Source organism: Eptatretus burgeri, chromosome 14 (assembly GCF_056783735.1).
Source record: "Eptatretus burgeri isolate ZD-2024b chromosome 14, Ebu_testis_v1, whole genome shotgun sequence".
Lineage (NCBI taxonomy): Eukaryota > Metazoa > Chordata > Myxini > Myxiniformes > Myxinidae > Eptatretus > Eptatretus burgeri.
This window is the reverse complement of record NC_140974.1, coordinates 52,447,149-52,467,994: the sequence shown is the minus strand read 5'-3', so window position 1 is coordinate 52,467,994 and position 20,846 is coordinate 52,447,149. Positions and strand designations below refer to the sequence as shown.

The following is a 20,846-nucleotide window of genomic DNA, read 5'->3' as shown; positions in this document are numbered from 1 at the left end:
TCAGCAATCACAAGACCGACTTCCAGACGAGGTGAGCACTTGCTCTGCCTTGTAGGGAAGCTAAAATGAAGGGACTAATAGAAACAGCAAAATACCCTCATTATTGACCACTTTCCTGGTTGTCTTTCCTTAGGGTGTTGTATCATATCTCTCCTATTCTTGCAACTTCTCTGCCTCGACAACTCCTCATTCTTTCAAGCATTATCACACATGCAGCAGAAGAATGCTGTGCCGAAGATAACAAGACAACCTGCTTTGAACAAAAGGTAAGAAGATATTGTGGGATGATGTCTTACTATGTATTTTAGACTAATTTATTAAATATCCTGAAAAAGGATAATATTGTAAGCATGCTTAGTTTAGTGGTGTGGACTTGAGATCAGTTGTGGTGTCCGAAGGAAAAACCGAGCAAGTCACCTTGGAATGGATTTTGACTCACTCGGTTTACCTATGGATGATAAGAGTATTTAAAGAGTTTTGGAGAAATTGATCCTTTAGAAAACGAGGTACTCTTGTGTGTAGACACAGATGTCAAGATGCTTGTAGATCACCCAACCTCGGGATCTCCACTGATTGGGCATTCATGATCCTGTTGATACTTCCAGTTCAATGAACCCTCAGTTTACAGACCATAAAGATTGGACCCGACATGACATCTTAATCCTCCCTTCTCAGGGAAACTTAATGCATTTTGTAAATGACTTGTTGGGATCAATGAACTGGTTCAAACCTTCCACTGACTTCCAGAATGTTCCAGAAGTTTTTTTCTTTTTTTTTAAACCTTACATGGATGGAAGATGGACCATTAAGTTTCTCCTTACCATTATGTGTCGAAACATTGATAAACATAACCGCACAATCACGTTGGGCAATCAAAGCTGGTTCAGACAGCTTTTTTATTAGATCACAACTAAAAGAATAACTAAAGTTTTAAATGCATGACAAATGTGTTTAATATTGGTATCATAAGGACCAGGTATTACTCATACAAAACGGCAGAAATGTGGACTCATCGTCTCCTCCCCACATTCCTTTTGTGGATTCTCATAGATGCTCCTTCTTTCCCTTCCACTTATTCTTAGACTTGCCTCTGAGCTATCAAACCTGGGTTCGAATCCCGGCCCGTCTATAAACTGTCATCCTGGTGTATCACAGGCAGGGTGATTAATCGATGTGCATGCCATCCCTCAGATGGACGTGAAGCTGGGTGTCCCATCTACTAGCATTCGTTGGTGAACATTGAAGATCCCACAATGTCATTCGCTAAGAGTAGTCGAGTTGTCACTGACGCCCCCAAACAAATTATAAACTCCTTCCAAAACCGGCTCTAGTCGAACGTCGGGCCTTTCCAGCCGGGTTCGGAAAAGGACTTGGGTCAAAACTTTTTCCAGGACCGATCGCATAAGGAGGAGATTGGGACCATACTCTGTGCAGAGCGTTGGTGCTGCTTAAGCAGTCTCCTTGGCTATTGGGCACAATCCTGGAGGGGTTGCTGCTCCGACACAGGATACCAGCATGCTGGCACTCATTTTGCTGACCTCAGAAGGATGACAGGCCGAGTCAACCCCACCTGGAATTAATTCAACAGCTGAGCGTGATTTGAACTCAGGATCCTCGGATCCAAAGACCGCCACCCCAACTATTAAGCCAATACCAGACATTAATTGCATGAGGAGGTGTGATTAATTGTGGCTGAGAAAGAAGAAGATGAAGAAGAAGTAATTGTCGTACAGCAATTGTAGTACTGAAATTATTGGGTCCGGGGGGGGGGGGGAGTTAGGACACTCCTGTTCGGTCCAGAGTTTGGACACTTCTGCATGGCTGCATGACCATGAGAGTACTAGCTATGTTTTAAGGCCTGCCCTGTACTCCAGCCTTGCAAATGCCAACCAAAGCTCAGGATGCTGTGGATTATTGAGATGAGCTTTTTCTAAGATGGCTTGAGCTTACGTGAATTGTCCAGCACTTTCCTCAAGCCGAGACAGTCGTGGCCACAGAAGGGGGAGGGGGTTTCAGTTCACCACTTTAGCCACCTTGCAACAACTGCTTCAATCACAAGCCTCACAGTCTGTTGAGCAGTTGCGTAAATACCCTCAGTGAAACACCAGTAAAATGATCGTGAGATCGAATGCAAGTCACAAATATGTGGTTTCTTTCATGGACCAACAGAAACTTGGGTTCACTATAAGTAGAAGGATACCAGCTCATTACAACATATAAAGCTGAGAAAAAGTAAAGAACGTACTTAGTACTGTGTACTCGAAGTGCCTGTTTCAGGTTTCAGAAGTTAACAGTATCTCGGGCAAGGGGACCTAAATATGTTTTTTTTTCTTCTTCAATCAGAAAGCGGATGTGAAACATCTGTACGCAGAAGCTTTGAAGAAAGGCCAAGAAACATGTCACGAACTGGAAGAGCTTGGAACGGAAAGATACACTGCCAGGTTTGTCATGACCTCTGCCTTCCCTTTATATCATCACTATTGAGTTGAGTAAGTTATGATCATTCTTTTACATAAATTATGTCTTCAACCCCACAGGTCAGGATAGCGGTATGTTCACAATTGTGAAAAGTTTGATAATATCATCCCACTAAGGCTTCATGTAGTACTACTATTTCATGTATTTAATATTATATTGCTTATTGCAATTTTGGATTTTCTATTTCATGGAAGTGATGAAAATATCTGAAGGCATTTGCCGACCTCATTCCTTCACTCGATAATGACATGCACAAGGTCTTAGCACTAATATTGTACATGACATCTTCTTAGCACATGTTTTCTACTACTTAACAAACTTTTGAATACCGCTAAAATAACTTAAATAATTTTAGATTATGTGAGAAACCATGAAACAGGAAGTCGAGCCAATGTCCATATCCCTGGCCTTCTACAGGTGGTCTGAAAGTTGCTTTGCCCCTGCTAAAGTTCTCGCATCTCTGGCACTCCCTTCAGCCCCCCCCCTCCCCAGACTCTCGAGCAAGGGATATTTTTGAATAGCCTGTGTGGGGGAGGGGGGTTGCAGTACGGGCTGCAACATATAAACTTTTTGGAGGAGTTGATCATATCTCCGAATCTTTCATTTTTGGAAGTATTTTGAGTTTCTTTCAGAAGCTTTGTGAGCCATTTTAGGTAACAATCCTTATCTGGCATGCACGATATACATTCGGCCTCCCCGATGGACTTCATTAATAGGGGTTTCTGCACGTGCGCATCGAGCATCTGGGTAGAGTACATCATTTTTAAAAGTCTGGTATTGGCCAATCGCATGTCATCTTATTTTATCAACCACCCATGTCTCTTCCTGGACCTGAATGTGCACAGTTGGAAGTTTTGGTTTTGTACTGTTCAAAAACACTCGAGATGAAAACAACTTTGTAATTAGGTCAGTGGTATGATCATTTTCTATGTTATTGTAATCTTGCTTGGAGCAGTTTAAAGTAATATTTCCTCTCTTATCCACAGTAGCATATAGAGGTCCCTATTTAGCTGTCTCTGTCCTGCAGAATCGTGATGCGGATTGCCCAGCGTGCGGGTGAGCTGGAATTTGAAGAAACATTAAAGTTGGCTCAGATATTTGTCAAAATGCTTGGTCACTGCTGCCAACATACTTGCATTCTCCGTAAGGTAAGCACTGCAATGCAACTTTGACAACAAAAAATAAATACGAGAGATCTACACACGGCCAGTACCACATCAGAAACCATAACGCATTATAATTTATGTATATATTAACTCATTATGAGACGTGTAAACCTCATGAGCCCCAAAAACTGGTGTAATTGTTGGAGCGTCCACTCTGAGTCTGCGAGGTGGGAGGTTCGTACCCCCGGCCGAGTCATGCCATGATATTTAAAAATGGTATGTGTTGCTAACTTGCTCGACGCTGAGCATTTATAAAGGATTGAGCACGGACAAACATCCACAGGTTTTTCTGCCAGAATCTGCAGGATTGAAGGAAGCATACCAACCAGAAGTAGAGGATGAAAATTTCTTTCACATCCTGTTATTCGGAATTTTTAAAAAAATTGATTTTGTGCTCAATCTCTCAAATGGTCGGTCAGTCCAATTTGGGGTAAAATTATGATGTCACTGAGGATGTGTTTGGCTTCATTAATGAGAGATCCGCCTTCGCTTTGCTTTCCAGTTCCCTACATGTTGTGCAGTCCCAAATACCAGACAGGTTTCTCGATGAGCTCTACATTTTAAGATCAATATCTTGCTGGTGATGCTTGAAGGGAGAAACAGCCACGACATTGCTTGTATGACCATGTGTTTTGGTTTTGGGGTCAAGGTGTATGTGTATTAGTTTTAGTCTTTGTATGACTCTCTTCTTTGATCTTTTGCTTTGTCTTTACAATCTATACATATTATTAGCTTTGTCCAAATGTTTGCATTTACTTTTTACCTTTCTATGTCAAACAACTGTTTCGATTTTTGTCTTGGTCACAAGCTTTACTACACATTTTGTTTGGTCTTCGACCTATGGCACGTGTTTGGCTTTGTCATTATTTTAACTTTTTGTTGATAAAAAAAATGTTTCTCAACATAGAAACAACACGCACGTATTGTATGACCATGCATATTGACATTAGGATGAAGGTGCATGTTTTGCTTTGAGAGAATTGTCCTGGCTTTACATGATTACGCACTGTTGCTATTTCGGTGAAATGGCGTGGCTTCAGCTTTGTCACAATGATTTGGTTTTTCAGTTGAAACATTTATCATATTGAAAGACGTTTCTCAAAGGAGAACCGTGTCCACGACATACTTAAAATTGCCATGAGCTTGAACACTTGTCGTTAGGTACACATGTCTTTGCCAACCCACAGAGAAAATTCTCTCCTCTCAGAGCACTACATTGAAAGATATCCTCTGCTTGTACCCGGGAGTGGTGAAGTATCCAAAATTTTACAAATGCTGCCACGTGAGCCCAGATGAGGCTTCAACCTGCTTTGACGAACTCCGAGATCGGCAACCTGTTCCCTACTCTGGGCATCACCATGTGGAAAATCACGCCCATGATGACCACAAAGATGAACATGGTCATGATGATCACCATCATGAGGAACCCCACAACTGGGCAGAGACTTTTGCCTGCAATCCAGCATTCTGCACAACCAAAGGCCATGAAATGTTGTATAGGTGAGAAGATGTGGTTCTTTAGTTATTGCACTTTTTAATGATGCCAATTGAAATGAGATTAATAAGGCTTTGAAAGAGGCTTTCGTCAAATGATAATAGGGAACTTCATTGATCCCATGATATCTCTCAAAAGTAGAAGGCCTCTGCATACTGATTATACTGGCCTAATTACATCCTGAGAGGTTAAATAGGAAATGGAAGTTAAGGTAATAAATATATAGAAGTCCTGAAATACAACTAGAAAACGATATGTACAACCTCAGAAAATGCTAACCATTTTTGTGGTGTTTGGTCAAGCTTCCCTTGTTTTCATAACCCTCTGACCCTTCCTGCAGCTCCTCTGGGATGCACTCATTCTTCTAATAGCTGTTTCATGGTTGATTTCTCAAAATACAGGCTTACAGCACACCTTCACTCAATTGTTCCTCTTTTCTCTTGTATTTGGAATCTCCTTCCTGAGTCTGTTTGATCCCACTCTTCCTGCCAGAGTTTCAAGCAGGCAGTGCAGCACTATCTTTGGTCACCTCCCCGCCCATACCTTCCTGCAATCATTTCTACCCCCATTGACCCTACATAACCAAACTCTCTTACTTAAAGGTTGCTGTTCTTCTTCTTAACTTCCCCTCTCCTCCTCTCTTAAGGCCTGGTCACACCTTGACGTTTTAGCCAACGTATGCCGATTTTTGAATTTTTTTTCTAAAACGCTGGCACACGTTGAATACGTTATGGGTAAGTTTTGATAACATTGAGAGCACGCTGAAAAACACTGCCATACGTCGTTGTACGCTGGCTTTAAACGTTGTACTTTTTGGTTGTACTCAAATTTTTTCATGCTTGAAATTTCACGACGTATGCCGGCGTATGACTCACACGTTCCGCTACGCTGGCCACAAGTTGCATGCACGGTCTGCGATCGTTGACAGACGTCAACACATGCTACTTGTAAGTTAATCATAAGTTGAGACACGCCGAGGTAATGTTTAGCGTACTCGAAACTTATTTCTAACCTATGATTAACGTGTTGTTGGCACATTACGCGATCGTTGCCACACATCGACAGACGTTACTTTTAAGTTACTCATAGGCTGAAAGACGTCGATATAATGGATCGTCCTTGCGTCAGCGTCCACGGCCACGGCCAGGACACTTATTTGCAGCATTCTTCAAACTTTTCTTCGGCATGACGAGGATGTTCACACTTCGATGTCTAGCTTGGCTATGATTCCAATTGTCCATTGGCAGCGTCTATTTAAAATAGTCGAGTTTGAGCGTTTTAACACGTTCAGAAGAAACGCTTCAAATTTCCAAACCCCAGCGTCAAAAAACAAAGGCGAGTGACAGCAATTTAAATCGTTCATTGTAAACAATGAAAATAGTTGAGTGGTCCCGTTTAAAAGTCGTTGAGTGTAAAAAAAATCCAATTGTTGAGCGCAAGCGTCTGCTTTCAAAAGTGGAGATGCAGCCAATTCAATCGTTGAGTTTATCATTTAAATCGTTAAATTGTTAAACGCAAGGACGATCCATCATAACCCACACCCTCCCCCTCACACTCACCTACTACTGCCAACATGAACAAACTACTACTAATACTAATACTAATACTGATACTAATACTGATACTGATACTGATACTGATACTGATACTGCTGACATGGACATCGACTCAAAAAGGACTCGAAAACACTGTTGGGTTCCCCTTTTATGAACACCATTTTATATACCAATTCCCAAAACCGCTGGGAACACGTCTTTATATGGCAGTTGTAAGCTAGAAACACGTTAATTTTTTTTTTGTCAACCGGAAGACGTCATTGCAATACGTCTACATACGTCGATGTGTGTTGGGACTACGTAAAGAATTGGTTCAAAGCACGTCAAACACAAGTTAGAAATAAGTTTCGCATAAAAAAGACATTACCGCGACGTGTTTCGACTTATGAGTAGCTTATAAGTAGCCTTTGTGGACGTGTGTAAGCGTCCACATATCGTGTGTACAACTTATCCCCATCGCATGCGGAATGTGTGTCATACGCCGAGTACGTGGTAAAATTTTGAACATGTTTCAAATTTCTTGACGTACTCTACTTACTACGACGTATGATAGCGTACTTTAGCGTTGTACTCACGTATACCAAACTTACTCATACCGTATTTGACGTGCCCCAACGTTTTCGACACATTTTTCTTAGGTCGGCATACGCTGGCAAGATCGCCAAGGTGTGACCGCGATGTTGACACTTCCATTTCTACGGCAGTTATGATTCGAATCGTTGTGCGTCAGCCTTTTAATAGGCTACGTCACGACATCGTCGGCGATGCGTGCAATGCGCTATGCCTAAGTTAGACTATCGTTGGGCATCGGTTGTGTAGGCCGACAACAGGTTCAGCATTCGTTGGTATAAGTTATCTATAACACAACGAAACGTTCTGTGTCCATTACCAATGCGTTATACATAAGACCAAGTCGCTATGAATACGTCTGAATCTTTAAAAAAAACATCAAAAGTTCAACGTAAGCCAGCGTTTTAGATACATTTTAATACGTTGCCATCGCTGGCTAAAACGTCAAGGTGTGACCGGGCCTTTACTTCCTATTCTTTCATTCCCATGCTTGTTGAGTCCAAAATGTGGCCCCATTGTCAATCCATTACCTTTTATCCTCTGTAATCTCACTTTTCTAAAAGCCTTGACCTTGTCTACGTTTGAACCTGAAGTGAAGGCAACATTTAAGAATTCACTTCAAATTATAGTAAACTTATGCTTTTAGCAAAAATATTGTTGTGGTTACCAAATTCGCAAACCACCATTCAGGTCCCTTAGGTGAGGTATCTCGGTAAGTACATGTGTAGTTAGGCCCAAACCCGTTGTCTAGTGGGAATACATGTCATTTATGCGTGCTGCGACTCTTCAGGATAGCCGTTTTTCTTTTGCTATCTTTATTTTGGACCAACCGCCATGATTACCACCACAACCACAACATCAACCACCAACCACAACGCCGCTTCACCACAACCGCCACGACCTTCCCGTCACACCTCGCAACCGTCGCATCGCCACCGTTCTTGCCCCGCTGTGGGTACCGGTGTTGGACTCGTGCAGGGCGCGCGCCGAACAGCGTGTACAAAATCACGGATTTTGTGCTTCAAAAACGGATCAAAAACGACACACGCCCACTTTTTGCCGTCCAATCGGTGAGCGAGGGGCGAATTGGCCCCGCCCCCAGGGCGATCGATATATGCAAATTTATGGATCAAAAAGCCTTCACGCCCACTTTTTCTCGGGCCAATGGGGAGCGAGGTGAAAGGTCGAAGGGAGGGGTCAAAGATGAGAGGGCGAAGCTACGGGGCTGATAAAAGGACCGTGTTCGTCAGTCCAGGGAGTCCAGAGGCGGAGAGTAGGAGAGTCCAGAGGCGGAGAGTAGGAGAGTAGGAGAGTCGGAAACAGAGAGTCAAGACTTCGCGGGCGGTGGAGTTGGCAAGAAGGAGCTGGTCGTCGTGTGCGTTGGAGTCGGAACGGAGGGGACGGAGCTGTGGAAAGGCAGCGACACCAGACGAGGGGGTGCTCGCGTCGGGAGCTGCACCCCAGGGAGGCCGACAGCGCGACCTGGCCGAGGTGGAGACGCTCGTCGCGGGATAATAAAAATCCTCTATACCCCGAGCATCAGCAACCCCCTCCTGTTTCCCCCCGCGCTGAGATAGTGCGACCAAGGGGGCCCCTTTCCCACCCCCTACCAGACACTGTCCGCGAGGCCCGCGGAGTTGAGGCGCCATCGCCGCTCCGCGTCTCATCACCAGACGGGTAGGCGCAACCCGGTCTCGGCCTCAGGCCCGCCTCATCTTTGAGGGTATTCTTTTCCTTGGTTTTGGGTATGTGTTGTCGGCGCCGTCTGTGAAGTGGAATTGTATATGTGTGCTCCCGTGTGCCGCGAATAAATGTGCTTTGTGTTGAACTGTTTCCCGCTTCGCTTCGTCTTTTCCTCTATTGAATCCCCATCTTGCTTCACGTAAAGGGTTGGTAGTGGGCTGAATACGCCCGATAATTAATCGAACCGTCGAGGTCGACGATAACACCGCTCGGTTATTCTGATAGTACGGAACGGGTCGCTTAAGTGGCCCGTGTCCGAAGTCGACCTGCGGCGAGGTGCGATCGCCCGGTCTACCCTCCGCGTGGGTACTTAGGTAGGTCGAATTTGGCGAGCAACCCTATCCCACGCGGGGGCTGATTGGCTCGATCGCGGTGAGACCGAAAGGTCCACCCATGACTGGTTCCCGGTGTTAGTCCGAGAGGGTCACGACTGGATTGTCCGTCCGGTGGGCGACGTGCCGCGATTCGAGTTACGTGGCCGTCAGCACGCCGGCGGGCGCGAATACCGCAACAATATAACTGTTGATTGCAATACTATTGAGTAACTGGTCAAATACACTGATACTTTGGTTGTAGTGAGAATTTTTTTTGCTGCGTGATGTCTAAGTATATTGTTTTAATTTGTGGTATTTGTTGGTTCAGAATGATTTTTGAAGTAGCCCGAAGGTTTCCCACTGCGAGCCATGGATGGATCGCTGACCTGGCAGTTTCTCGACACCAACTCCAAAATATCTGCTGCAATAAGGTGATTTTAACACACACACACACACACACACACACACACACACACACACACACACACACACACACACACACACACACACACACACACACACACACACACACACACACACACACACACACACACACACACACACACACACACACACGTGTCCATCAGTGAAGCGACTGGTAGGCTCTGCTAGTATACGTGTGTTTGTGTGTGTGTGTATATATATATATATATATATATATATATATATATATATATATATATATATATATATATATATATATATATATATATATATATATATATATAAATATATATACATACAGAGACCGAGAGAATGCCTCGTTGGCAGGTCCTTAAACAACAGGGACTTTCACGAAGGAAAGCAGGGAATTTGAAGGAGGTAGGTTTGGGTTGGATTCAGAGGGGTAGAAAAGATCGTGGTTTTGGATGGGGGAAGGTAAGATATGGTGGTGAACAGCTGTTTTGAAGAGCTGGTCGGAGGAGGGGGATTGAATACGATTATCACCTTATTAAAAACACCTCTCCACCACATTATTAAAAACGCCTCTCTACCACATTATTAAAAACTCCTTTCCACCACGTTATTAAAAACCCCTCACTGACACATTATTAAAAACACCTCTCCACCATGTTATTAAAATGCCTCACTGAAACGTCATTAAAAACAACTCTCCACCACATTATTAAAAACTCCTCACTGACACGTTATTAAAAACTCCTCCACCACGTTATTAAAACGCCTCACTGACACGTTATGAAAAACACCTCTCCACCACGTTATTAAAAACCCCTCACTGACACTTTATTAAAAATTCCTCTCCACCACGTTATTAAAAACACCTCACTGACACGTTATTAAAAATTTCTCTCCACCACGTTATTAAAAACACCTCACTGACACGTTATTAAAAACGCCTCTCCACCACGTTATTAAAAACGCCTCTCCACCACATTATTAAAAACGCCTCTCCACCACATTATTAAAAACGCCTCTCTACCACATTATTAAAAACGCCTCTCCACCACGTTATTAAAAATTCCTCACTGACACCTTATTACAAATTCCTCTTAAGCACGTTATTAAAAACGCCTCACTGATACATAATGAAAAACCCCTCACTGACATGTTATTAAAAATTCCTCATTGAAACGTTATTAAACACGCCTCTCCACCACGTTATTAAAAATTCCTCACTGATGCATTATTAAAAACGCCTCTCCACCATGTTATTAAAAACTCCTCTACCACGTTATTAAAAACACCTCACTGACACGTTATTAAAAACGCCTTTCCACCACGTTATTAAACATTCCTCACTGACACGTTATTAAAAACGCCTTTCCACTGCGTTATTAAATACTCCTCACTGACACGTTATTAAAAATGCCTTGCCACCACTTTATTAAAAATTCCTCCCTGCCACGTTATTAAAAATGCCTTTCCACCACGTTGTTAAAACGCCTCTCCACCATGTCATTAAAAACTCCTCTACCACGTTATTAAAAACACCTCGCTGACACATTATTAAAAACACCTTTCCACCACGTTATTAAAAATGGCTGACCCCCACATTATTAAAAATGCCTTCCCACCATGTTATTATACACCTCACTGACACATTATTAAAAACGCCTTTCCACCACGTTATTAAAAACGCCTTTCCACCACGTTATTAAAAATGGCTGACCCCCACGTTATTAAAAATGCCTTCCCACCACGTTATTAAACACCTCACTGACACATTATTTAAAACGCCTCCCCACCACGTTGTTAAAAATGCCTTTCCACCACTTTATTAAAAACGCCTCACTGACACGTTATTAAAAACTCCTCTCCACCACGTTATTAAAAACCCCTCACTGACACGTTATTAAAAACGCCTTTTCACCACGTTATTAAAAGCGCCTCACTCCCACGTTATTAAAAACCCCTTTCTAGCATGTTATTAAAAACGCCTCTCCACCACGTTATTAAAAACTCCTCACCGCCACATTTTAAAAAACCCTCACCGCCACGTACCCACCACATTTTTAAAAACACCTCACTGCCTCGTAATTCAAAACAACTCACCAACATGTTATTAAAACATCTGAACAATGGAGTAGAGTACTGTGGTCTGATGAATTGAAGTTTGAATGTTGTGGATCGAAGAGATGCCAGTTTGTGTGCCGAAGACTTTGAGAACTTTATGACATGCAATGTTTGCAGCCTTCTGTTAAACACGGGGGAGGCTTTGTGACTGTCTGGGGTTGTATCTCAGCTTTCGGTGTCAGACAGCTTGTTCAAATTAATGGAATGCTCACAAAAGAGAATACAAGCAGATACTGCGGCACCATGCAGTCCCTCATCAAAATCATTCGTTTGGAAAAGGATTCATTTTCCAACAAGATAATGATCCAAAACACACTTCCAATATTCCATTACTGCATTAGTGTGGTGCTCTGTTTGTGCATTGTGGAAAACGATCCCACATATGAACCTAGATTGAAGTTGAATAAAGGGGATTATGAGCAGCTGAACCAGAAACTTATGGAGGTAAAATGGGATGTGGAGCTAGCAGAGTTAAACTGTGAAGAGGTAAGGTGCTTCCTTCGGGATAAAATGGAGGTAATGAAAGACAAATGTATTCCTAAAAGTGTACCGACTCGGAACAGAACGCAAACAGCCATACATCACCCATGAAACAACGACTCAACCTTGTAAGAAAGGGAAGGCTTGGAGAAAGTACAATGAGACCGAGAGTGACTTTGATTATGACAAATATGTCAAGGAGAGAAATAAATTCTGCCAGATGACACAGCAAAACTGTAAAGACTTTGAGGAGAGTTTAGCTGAAATCATAAGTACAAACCCAAAAGGATTTTGGAAATATGTAAACAGCAAACTCAAAACGAGGATTGGGGTGGGTGATTTTATACAACCTGATGGAAAAGTTACAGAGGATGACAGAGAAACGGCAAACACACAAAACGACTATTTTAGTAGTGTTTTCACAGAGGATAATTTAGTAAATGGGCCAAAACTGGAACGATGCTACATTGGACTGCATTGTTAGTTGGTACATGTCAACATTAATGAGGAGGAAGTAAGAAAGAAGTTTCTGAATCAAAATGTAAGCAAGTCAGCAGGACCAGATTGCTTACATCCTCAATGTCTCACAGAAATAACTAGCATCAGCGCAGGACCACTGAGACTGATATTCCAGAAATCATTGAATGAGGGAGTTTTACCTGATGATTGGAGGATGACAAATGTAACCCCAATCCATAAGAAAGGGAGTAAAAAAAACTTGCTGAAAACTACCGTCCTGTAAGTCTTACTTGGCACAAAAAGTCATGTAAGGCAGGATCATAACGCAGGATCTACATACAGGATCATACATCATCATACATACATCATCCAACAGTAATCAATGCGAATAGAGAGGTCTCCAGGTTAATGTCCTATTTGAGAGACGACACTTTTTGATACAACGCCCTGACCTCAAAACACCTATCCGACAATTTATCGTCTAATTGAGAAAAACATCATCAACATCTTTTCCAAGATGGAAAGCTTATAGGTAAGTGTGATACCTTTAAGTTATCCTCCCCATCCAGAGTGTACAATATGTCAACTTAAAAGTTTATCTCTTCCAGTGACACGAGAAAATAAACGATTTTCATTGCATCATATGAATTTCGTTGTAAAAAGAAATTTCATAGATTGTACATGTTGATAACTAATAAAGTTGCTGTTTTGATGTAAATTGGTGCTCACTTTCTATTGTTGTGGTCATGTTCCATAGCTCATTCGGTTCCGTGCAGAAGAAGAGCGAGCAAAGGCTATTGGGAGAATTTTCTGCCGGAGATTCAGAACAATGGGAGAAAAAGTAATCACACAAAGGTAAGACATATGAAGATTTGACATTAGCATCGCTAAGAAAACAACTCAATCAAGAAGTACAAACAACATAGGGATGAGAAAGAAAATTACCCCCAAACAAACTGATGCTTGACTTAACACATTGCAGCTGAAAGAGTGGACCAAAATACCCCAATGTGCCTCTGGAGGTGAAAGCAAAAGCCCGTTCAATGCCTCACACTTGTTCTGAATAATGAAAAATTGTTATACAGTACAACTGTGACGTGTATCACTGCACAATCAATGAACATGGTCAGGCAAGAATGCTACACAATAGGTGTGGACATTCGGCAACTTTGAGGCATTCACAATAATGGCAGCGTGGTTGCCAAGGAGTGACAAACTTAATGACTGCCAAGTTTTGCATATTAACTGTTTGAGTACTGTTGGCCATGGATATGGATGTCCTCACGGGAATGTGGTTTGCCATAATCGTGGCCTGCGTCTTTGTTCTTATTTATGGGTTTGTTCTTATGCCTGGTGTTGGCTTAATGGTTAGGTGGTGGGCTTGGGATATGAGCATCCTGAGTTCAAATCTCACTTAGTTGTTGAATTAATACCAGGTGGGGTTGATTCTGCCTGGCATCCTTCTAAGGTTGGCAAAATGATTGCCGGCTTGCTGGTATCCTGTGTTGGAGTGGTGACCTGTCCAAGATTGTGCCCAATAGCCAAGGAGATTGCTTAGGTAGCACCAATACTTTGCACAGAGTATGGATGGTTTGTTCTTCTGTTTGCCTCCTGCCTTATAAGCAACACTGCTGTTTTATTTCGTTTGTCTGAAATAATACCATATTTTCCAATTGTATACTGGAAAAATTCAGCACTCTAACAGTTAAAAATTGCATGGTACTTATTGCTTCTCACCATTCCTTTTGGGTTGACTTGCTCGCTCAGAGAGTGTGCTCAAATTTAAGATGTCCAACATGGGTTACGTTCCTGGCCTGACAATAAATTGTCATCTTGGTACTTTCACAGGTGGTTTACTGCATTAATGGGCACTCCATCCTTTGGAGGGGATTAAAACTGGCTATCCTGCCTGATAATATTCACTGGTGGACGTGAAACATTCTGAAACACATTTCAAAAAAATGGGGTTTTTTTCACAATGCATGTGTCATTGTGCCCTTACCTTGAAAAATTACAAACCCCTTCCCTGATGACAGGGGATGGGGCAATGTGTAAGCAGCAAAGCCATACCCTTAGGAATAAAGCATCAAGAGCAAAGTGCGACTTAAGACATGAGGGGATTATTTTATTTTTGTTCCTTGCAGTAAATATTGTTATGGTTGTGGGGATAGATGGAGGAATTAATTGGGAATTTAAGATTGAATAGAGTTGTTTGGTCCATGCACATGTAGGAGACATCTCAATGTAATTAATTAGGGGAACTCTGAGCTTAAGTGTTACGTGTCACCACATGGGGGGTGGTGTCATGTGAATTAGCTCGGGTTTCAGAATAAGCTTCTTCAGTATGTGATTACCCCCTGCAACCTACTCCTACGTTTTTTACATTTACAAGTGAGCCAAAAATGCCGAGCAGGCAGAAATCCCGCGTCAAAGGGTGAGGCGGGTGAAGTCACGCCCCCGAGGCTGATGATTGATGGGCGTGACGTCAGAGGCTAGCCAGGTGTGCAGAGCGGGCAGAGGTCCCGCCTTCATGGGTTTCGTGCGAGCAAACCACACCCCGGAGGGGGAAACGGTGGTTAGGTGTGATGTCGAAGAGGAGAGTGGAGTTCAGGAAGAGCGCACGCATGAGGCAAAGTTGATTTCGGAAGAGAGGTTGGGTGCGGAGTGAAGGACGCAAGCGGTCGAGAAAGAACGTAGTTCGGAGATGGCCTGCAAAAACGGGGCTCTACGGCTGGCTTTCCTTTGATGCACGAAGAGGACGGCACGATTCATGTGTTCGTGTTGAGGCGATTTGGCTCACGTGGTGAAGCAAGACGCTGGCCTTGGTTCCTGGTTGAGTCGTGAGGAACGGTCCCCGAGCCTCATGTATGTCAAATAGCGGGTCGTTGAGGACAATCGACGCATGAAGCAGCTGCACTGAGTCTCTGAGTCTTGGTGTTGAGTGCCACTCACGGATTACCTGGCATACATTTGTCCTGCTGCGAGAGAAGCAACTTAGCACCATTTTGCGTGCATCTGCACGCGCCTCGATTCCAAGTTCCACAAAGACCTGCTCTGGCCCAAGCTAAGTATAAGAGTAAAGGAAGGGTTTTCTTTTTATTTTGCTTCCCTTTGTCTGTATTTGGGTCCATGTGTAGAGGAACCTTGACTTAGACCTTTATTTACTTCACGTTATTATCATTACCTTTTCATTATTGTCCCTTGTAAATATTTGTCTATTTTTCATTAAATGTGTTCATTTTAAGTATCTGTATCCGTGTATTTGTCATGGGGTTCGAGTATAAACCCCTCCGTGCTGTGCTCCTCTGTCCCTTTGCCATTGCGCCCATTTCCCACACGCGCGCATTAATCTCCGAGGTTCAACATGTCCACCTCCTCATAAGGAAAAGACCGCTCGGCAGTCCGGGCTAGTGGTGTTAACTGCCCATCACTACAATTTGGGTCGGGGGATTAACCTTGGACATCAGCACCACGACAATTTTAATACGAGTAACATAAAAATAAGGAGTAGGCAGTCGATGTATGGAGAGAATCTAGTTTGAACTATTAGTGGAATAGATGGCAATTCTATTATATTGTCGCAGCCCTGGCGGTTAGAATATTTCCTCCAACCCAAATGTGGTGGACGGGCGGTTAACACCAACCAGGTTGGTTCGCCAAGCGCTTTTCCTTAGAGGCAAATACGTGATCCTTGGAGATTATGGCATGTGGGGGAAGGGAATTGTGGCACGGATGGAGCAGATGGAAGCACAGCACAAGGGTTTTATACTCGAACCCACAACGGATACATGGACACCAGCAACATAAAATAAACACGGGGATTTAATGAAAATAGATCAAATATTTACAAGGGTAATAATTCAAAATGTAATAATAAAACATGAGGTCAATTAAAGCTTAAAGTCGAGGCGCCTCTACATATAGACTTTAATACAGACAAGGGGAAAACAAAATAAAAGAAAATCCTCCCTTTATTCTGGCACTTAGCTTTGCCTAGAGATGGTCTTTTATGAACGTTGGGGTTGAGCCACTTCATCCTGCGTGGGAAGATGCGCCCAAAATGGCGCCAAGCCTCTCTGTGCGGGATGCGTACATGACGTAATTTGTGAGGCGGAATTTAACATCAGGACTCACCAACCGCTGTTGGTCCTTCTCGTGAACGAATATGCCGAATGTTCCTCTCTTTCAACAGGATTGCTCACAATGTTCGTTCACCTATCATCTTGAACACACAACGGGATAATGATGAGTCCGCTGAGAGGTGCACTCCTCTTCCTCTCTTTCTCATCATTGTACAACTTCGCGACTCAGCTGAACAGTCAATGACTAGCGTCTTGCCCCCAGCATGCTGCAAATTCATCAGCAGGAATACAAGAATCGCGCAGCCATTTCGTCATGCTGAGAGGAGAGCAAAAACGAGATCCTCCGTCTCGGCCACGCTCCTCTCACAACTACTGTGTCCTTTGTTGTCACGCCCATTAATCATCTACTCCGGGGGTGTGACTTGCTGCTATGAAGCCAGGAAGATGGGGCTTCTTGCCTGTTTGGATGTGCAGCATTGTTATTATGGTTGTTGTTGTTGTTGTTGTTGTGGTTGTTGTTGTTATAGAAACGTAATTTTATGGCTGGCTTGTAAATGCAAAAATGTAGGAAAAGGTCACAGGGGGCAATTACATACTGGGGGAAATTGGCTTTAATCCCTATCTAATTAACACAGCACCACCCCTTGTGTGGTGGCAAGTAACACTTAAGCTCACAGTTTCCCTACTTGGTTTACATCGAGATGTCTCCTACATGTCCACAGACTAAGCAACACGATACAATCCTAACTTTCCTTTGAAATTCCTCCATCTACCGCCACAACCGTAACAATATTCATTCAAATGATGCTTCGATATAGAAATACAACTTGTTTTTTGAATTCCAAGTTATGTCGCTACACGTGAAATTCAATCACCACAAACGTAAACTTCACTTTTCGTCCTACAACACGAACCGCAAATTTACTTTTTGACAACACAAACAATAAATTTTGTTTTTTATGATGAGCTGCAAATATGTATATCTACAACACTAATCATAAATTGGGTTTCCACAACACAAACCGCCAAAATGGTTTTCGACAACACAAACCACCAAATTGGCTTTCCACAACACAAACCAACAAATTGGGTTTCCACAACAACAACCACCAAAATGGTTTTCTACAACACAAACCACCAAATTGGCTTTCTACAACACAAACAGACAAATTGGGTTTCCACAACACAAACAGACAAATTGGGTTTCCACAACACAAACCGCCAAAATGGTTTTCTATAACACAAACCACCAAATTGGTTTTCTACAACACAAACTGCGAAAATGGTTTTCTACAACACAAACCACCAAATTGGTTTTCTACAACACAAACGGACAAATTGGTTTTCTACAACACAAACGGACAAATTGGTTTTCTACAACACAAACCACCAAATTGGCTTTCTACAACACAAACCACCAAATTGGTTTTCTACAACACAAACCGCTAAATTGGGTTCCCACAACACAAACCACCAAATTGGTTTTCTACAACACAAACCGCTAAATTGGGTTTCTACAACACAAACCAACAAATTGGTTTTCTACAACACAAACTGCCAAATTGGTTTTCTATAACACAAACAAGAAAATAGAATTTCAGGAACGGAAAAGTTAAACTCATTCTATACCAATGCCAGAAGTTTAAATAATAAGATGCAAGAGGTTGAAGCCAAAGTGGATAGCGAGGAGTATGCTATAGTTGCACTGAGTGAGACATGGTTGAAGGAGGAGAGTAACTGGAGGACAGGATTAGAAGGCTACAAGGTGTATCGGTGTGATAGGAAGAAGAGAATAGGAGGAGGTGCAGCAATCTTGGAAAAGGACAGCATTGCATCAAGAGAAAGGGGGTGACATTAAGGAGGGAATTAATGTAGAGGATTTTGTATGGGTTGAGATTAGAGATTGCAAATACAGTAAGATACTGATAGGATGCTTTTATAGGGCTCCGGGTGTGAAGGAAGAGGAGGAAGGAGGAGCACATAAACAATTCAAAAGGGCATTTGGTAAGGGAAGAGTATTGATTGTGGGGGATTTTTAACTTGCCAGGGATAGATTGGGTCCAGGAACACGGAAAGGGCAGAGTGGATGAGGATTGCTTTTTATCCCAGTTTGTGGATAAGCCCACGAGGGGGAGTGCAGTGTTAGCCCTCCTTTTAAGTAACGATCCCAGTTTTATGGAAAAGGTGGAAGTAGGGGAGCATTTAGGAGCAAGTGACTGGACCATGTGTGTGTAAAGACTCTGCTAAGGGTTGGAGTTCAGGATAGTAGAGTAAGGCTATTCGATTTCAGGAAGGCAATTCTTGAAGGTATGAGCAGAGAGTTGGGTGATGTAGATTGGGAGAAGCTAACAACAAGACAATCAGCATCAGAAAAATGGGAAACCATCAAGGAGAAAATGTGTAGAGTGCAGAGGAAGTACATTCCAATGAGGTTTCAAATTAGAAGCAGAAAGATACCAGGGTGATTGAGTTGTTAGATAAGGAACGCTAACAAGTTGATGAAATAACTCAGTCAGCCAAAAGAGAGTATGAGAAGGACAGAGCTAAGATTATTAAACATAATAGCAAAGCATTATTTAAGTATATCAGGGGAAAAGAACAGGTTAGGACCAGTGTGGGCCCATTGACGAATGGCACCGGGAGAGTGGTTAGTGATGAAAGTGAGATGGCAGGCTTATTAAACAGGTATTTTGCTTTAACTTTTACACAAGAGCAGTCAGGAGAATTGCCAATAGCTGAGAGTATTTATCAAGGTGGTGAGGAAGGGCTTTTACAGAAGATCGAGATTGGCGTGGAGAAAGTAAAGGAACAGCTAGGAAATCTAAGAGTAGATAAGGCTCCGGGTCTAGATAATATGCACCCGAGAGTATTGATGGAGGTGGAGCCTGGTGTTGGTGCAGTGGTTAGGGCAGTTGCTTGGGATCCAAAAGGTCCTGAATTCAAGCCCCGTTGGGCCACTGAATTAATACACCAGGGGGTTGACTCAGCCTGTCATCCTTCTGAGGTCGGCAAAATGAGTACCAGTGTACTGGGCCGGTGTATACTCCGGTTAAAAGAGGTGTACCATATCCCTGTGTCGTAAGAGGCGACCAGGGTTGCATCAGGAAGGGCATCCGGCGTAAAACATGTGCCAAATCACTATGCGGATCATACGGATGAACCGCTGTGGCGACCCCTAACGGGAGCAGCCGAAAGAAGAAGAAGAAGAAGAAAGAAGAAGAAGAAGAGTATTGATGGAGGTGGCTGAGCAGGTAAGCGAGATGTTAACGGATATTTTCAAAAGCTCATTGGAGTCAGGACAGGTACCGGAGGATTGGAGGGTAGCAAATGTAACACCATTATTTAAGAAAGGACCCAGAGAAGACCTGTTAGTTTGATCAGTTGTGGGGATGGTGTTGGAGACATTAATTAAGGACCAGATGAGGAACCATTTAAACAAATACAAACTATTTAAAGGTAGTCAGCATGTGTTTACCAAAGGTAGTTCCTGTCTAACAAATATTTTAGAGTTCTCTGAAGCAGTGTCTCATTGGGTGGATAAGGGAAAGGCAGTGGACATCGTATATCTTGACTTTAAGAAGGCATTTGATAAGGTACCACATCAGAGGTTGTTAGCCAAATTGTGGGCTTGTGGAGTGACTGGTCAGGTAGCTAATTGGATTGCAAACTGGCTTAGTGATATGAAGCAAAGAGTGGCTGTGAGTGGGAGGATGTCTTGCTGGGAGGATGTAAGTAGTGGAGTACCTCAGGGATCAGTACTCAATCAATTACTATTGATTATTTACATGAATGATTTGGATAGTGGGGTAAAGAGTAGGCTTTCGAAATTTGCAGATGACACAAAGCTTGGAGATAAGGTGGATAGCAAAGGGGGTGGTGAACAGATTCAGGAAAGTATTGATACTTGTCTGGATTGGGCAAAAGATTGGCAGATGGAATTTAATTTGAGCAAGTGTAAGGTGTCGGGG

At 42.9% G+C, this 20,846-nt stretch overlaps 1 protein-coding gene across 1 annotated transcript in view; it reads left to right on the top strand.

Moving 5' to 3' along the window:
- The window catches only part of LOC147013205 (serum albumin SDS-1-like), a 75,160-nt gene that overhangs the window by 13,585 nt on the left and 40,729 nt on the right, over positions 1–20,846 (top strand). Inside the window, exons 4-10 of the mRNA XM_085854843.1 lie at positions 1–31; positions 134–266; positions 2,344–2,441; positions 3,506–3,626; positions 4,852–5,144; positions 9,651–9,753; positions 13,554–13,651. The exon at positions 1–31 is cut by the window's left edge and continues 187 nt beyond it. Coding sequence (XP_085710969.1) covers positions 1–31; positions 134–266; positions 2,344–2,441; positions 3,506–3,626; positions 4,852–5,144; positions 9,651–9,753; positions 13,554–13,651 — 877 coding nt within the window. The remainder of the gene's footprint in view (positions 32–133; positions 267–2,343; positions 2,442–3,505; positions 3,627–4,851; positions 5,145–9,650; positions 9,754–13,553; positions 13,652–20,846) is intronic.